Source organism: Myotis brandtii, unplaced genomic scaffold (genome assembly GCF_000412655.1).
Source record: "Myotis brandtii unplaced genomic scaffold, ASM41265v1 scaffold17, whole genome shotgun sequence".
Taxonomy (NCBI): domain Eukaryota; kingdom Metazoa; phylum Chordata; class Mammalia; order Chiroptera; family Vespertilionidae; genus Myotis; species Myotis brandtii.
Window position 1 is genome coordinate 440,003 of NW_005356259.1, and position 2,691 is coordinate 442,693.

General features: G+C 39.4%; 1 protein-coding gene across 3 annotated transcripts in view; it reads right to left on the bottom strand.

The window, feature by feature from the left end:
- Nucleotides 1-2,457, bottom strand: part of PIK3CG (phosphatidylinositol-4,5-bisphosphate 3-kinase, catalytic subunit gamma) — a 38,627-nt gene extending 36,170 nt beyond the window's left edge. The window contains exons 1-2 of one of the 3 annotated variants that reach the window (XM_005862872.2): nucleotides 2,413-2,457; nucleotides 7-84 (exon numbers count right to left, since the gene is read on the bottom strand). In XM_005862872.2, coding sequence (XP_005862934.1) covers nucleotides 7-72 — 66 coding nt within the window. In that variant the 5' untranslated portion in view covers nucleotides 73-84; nucleotides 2,413-2,457. Of the gene's footprint in view, nucleotides 1-6; nucleotides 85-1,960 lie in introns of all 3 variants that reach the window. The other 2 variants (XM_014536927.1, XM_014536928.1) reach the window with 2 other exon arrangements.
- Nucleotides 2,458-2,691: the final 234 nt, after the last annotated feature.

Below are 2,691 nucleotides of genomic sequence, written 5' to 3' on the forward strand. Positions count from 1 at the left end.
CTTCATCCTCCGGCGCCGGCGGCGGTTGTCCTCTCTCAGAACCACGGGCTGCTCATTGCTCTCCAGCTCCATGCCCTGCGCGACCTGGGAGCGGAGAAACAGAGGGCTTTGTCACGGGGGGCAGGCACTGGCCGGTGGCGTTTTGCTGCGAGATGGCAGAAGAAGGGGTAGAAGAATGACAGTGACGTGCTCACGAGGATGCAGGAGCTTTGGAGTCGGGACTCGTGCATCCTGATCCCGCCACTTAGGATCTGGTGACTTGAGCTGGTTAACCTCGGAGCCTGTTTCCCATCTGTCAAATGGAGTCGTTAATACAGCCGAGGGTGGAGGTGAGAATTAAATAAGGCAAGAAATACATATACTTGCTCAGTGTGGATGATGGGTTTATGGGGGTTCAGTAGTCATTCTCTCTACTATCATTATGTTTGAAAATTTAATTTGATAAAGGAGATATGTAAGGCGCTCATCCAGCATGGTGTCTGACATATTGTCATGACTCAAAGTGGTACTTGTTTTTAAGCATACTGAAAGGCATGGGCGAGTAAAACAGTCCCGTGAAAGGATCAGCTCCTAGTCTGCAAGATGCACTGTGAAATGCTAACACGCCCCTCTTTGAAAACAGGCCTCTGACTTATTTCCTCTTTGTTCGGTCTCACACTTCTTGGGACCCAGACACCTTACCCAGCCTCACTGCATATTCTCTGTGTTCAAACTGTCTGGTTCAGGAATCTACTCCCTGGTCAACTTCCTGTCTTTCTTTTCGTGTTTTTTTTTTCTTACTAGTTAGGAAAGGTAATATCAGAATCAGTAGTTTCAACCAAGGACGTTTGCAGTCATTTCAACATTTTGAATCATGAAATTCTGGTTGTCATTGCTGTATTAGGGCAGTGTCTTGGGGGAGTCGCCCAAGGCAGCACTCCCTTAATAGGAACAGTCAGGTAGTTTTAATTTTGTTCCAGTTCATTCCATCTTCCTCTGTGTTAGACAGTGGAGAAGCCATAGGATGGAAGGAAGGATTTCTGGGCTCCAGTAACCTGCTATTTGGATCCCAATTCATTATTTAACTTCCTTTTTGCTCTAATATTTTCATCTCTATAACAAGAATTCAGAAGTTTCTTCTCATCAGCTTATCCACTTTTTCTGTAAATACAGGATGTCTCAAAAAGTGTATACACACTTTAACAGCTGATAGCTCAATTTTGAAAGTGAAATGTATTTTAATAAGCACTGCCTTCATAATTATTCAAAGTGTGTGTATACATTTTTGAGGGACACTCTATATTTAATGAGTACCTCCCCTGCACAAAGCATTTAAGTATAAATTTGACATACTGCAGTAAGACACACTTCAAATAATGATTGAAATGCTAAAATATTAAGTTGAACTATAAATCAGGTATTTTTATTTTAATATTTAGTATCACTGTTATTAGATATTATATTTTAAATAAGAAACAACTAGTGACACAGAAATTAATGTTTCAGAAAATATCATTTACTCTCTTAAATTACTAATGTTAAGGAGACTCATAACTACTTATTTATTCAAGAAATAGTGGAGCATTTGACAAACACCAAAAAGAAGAGTTTGATTAAAAGATAAGGAAGACAAATTTCATTAGAGCTAAACTTCTGTTCAAATCTTAGCTTAAAGTTACTTTTAAAGCCAATATTTCCTCTCAAAATATTTTGAAGTTCTACTTAGTAAATACATGAAACCAACTGTCCCAATTCACTGTCTCTTGCAGCTTAAAACAATCATTATTTGGTCTATAGTGTTGCTACATTATAGAATAACTAACAAAGAGAACTGTAAGATATATTAATACTGACACTTGAAATAAAATAGGTCTGAATTTAGGCAGTGTACAAACACACAGCAATAACTTCGGTCTCAGTGATCCCAAACAGTCTTACAAGATACAAAATGCAGAAGAAAACAGGCAGACTAAATACTCACTGCTCTCCTTCATGGTCGAGGTTATGAAGCGTTCGCCTTTTAGAGAAGACGTTAGAAACACTGGTGAGTACAATAATGGCCAGGCATGCACTGGTAAGACTGAAGCCTGTCAGGGATAGACTCCTGTGTCCTTCTTCCTCCCAAATGAAAACAAACAAACTAACAAAAAACTGATGCACCTGCAAAACTATTGCTGGAACCTCGTGGGTATCCACTCTTAGAGGTTGCACTAGACAATGAAACAGAGACATTCAGGGGTAGTATCGACTCAAGAACCGACAGCAGTTCCAGATAAAAATATTCTAGCTGAGAAGGAAGTGTCACTATTCAGAGTCAGACCCAACAAAAGGCAAAAAATAGGAAGGGCAAAAAAAATACCTGATAAAGCAGTGGAGGTGATGCTGCCGAAGGATCATTTGTTTAGTTTTTGAAAACAATAAATTCGAACCTACCCAGGGTGCCTCTAAACTCTTCCGCTTTTCTGGGTCTCCCTCCGTATCCAGATGCAGAGGAAGTGTTGCAGTTACCAGGAAGGAAGTTTTAACCAAGTTGATTATACGTGTGATTGCTCATTTTAAAAGTGTCAGAAATGCATTTCCTGTTAATAGCACAGTGGGTGAAGCACGAGAGTGAGCAGTGTTTACCATATTTTATACTCTTTGAACTAATTTTTTAATAATTATGAGAGGCTGAAACAAATTAAAATTACCTAGATCCAAACGAAAAATACA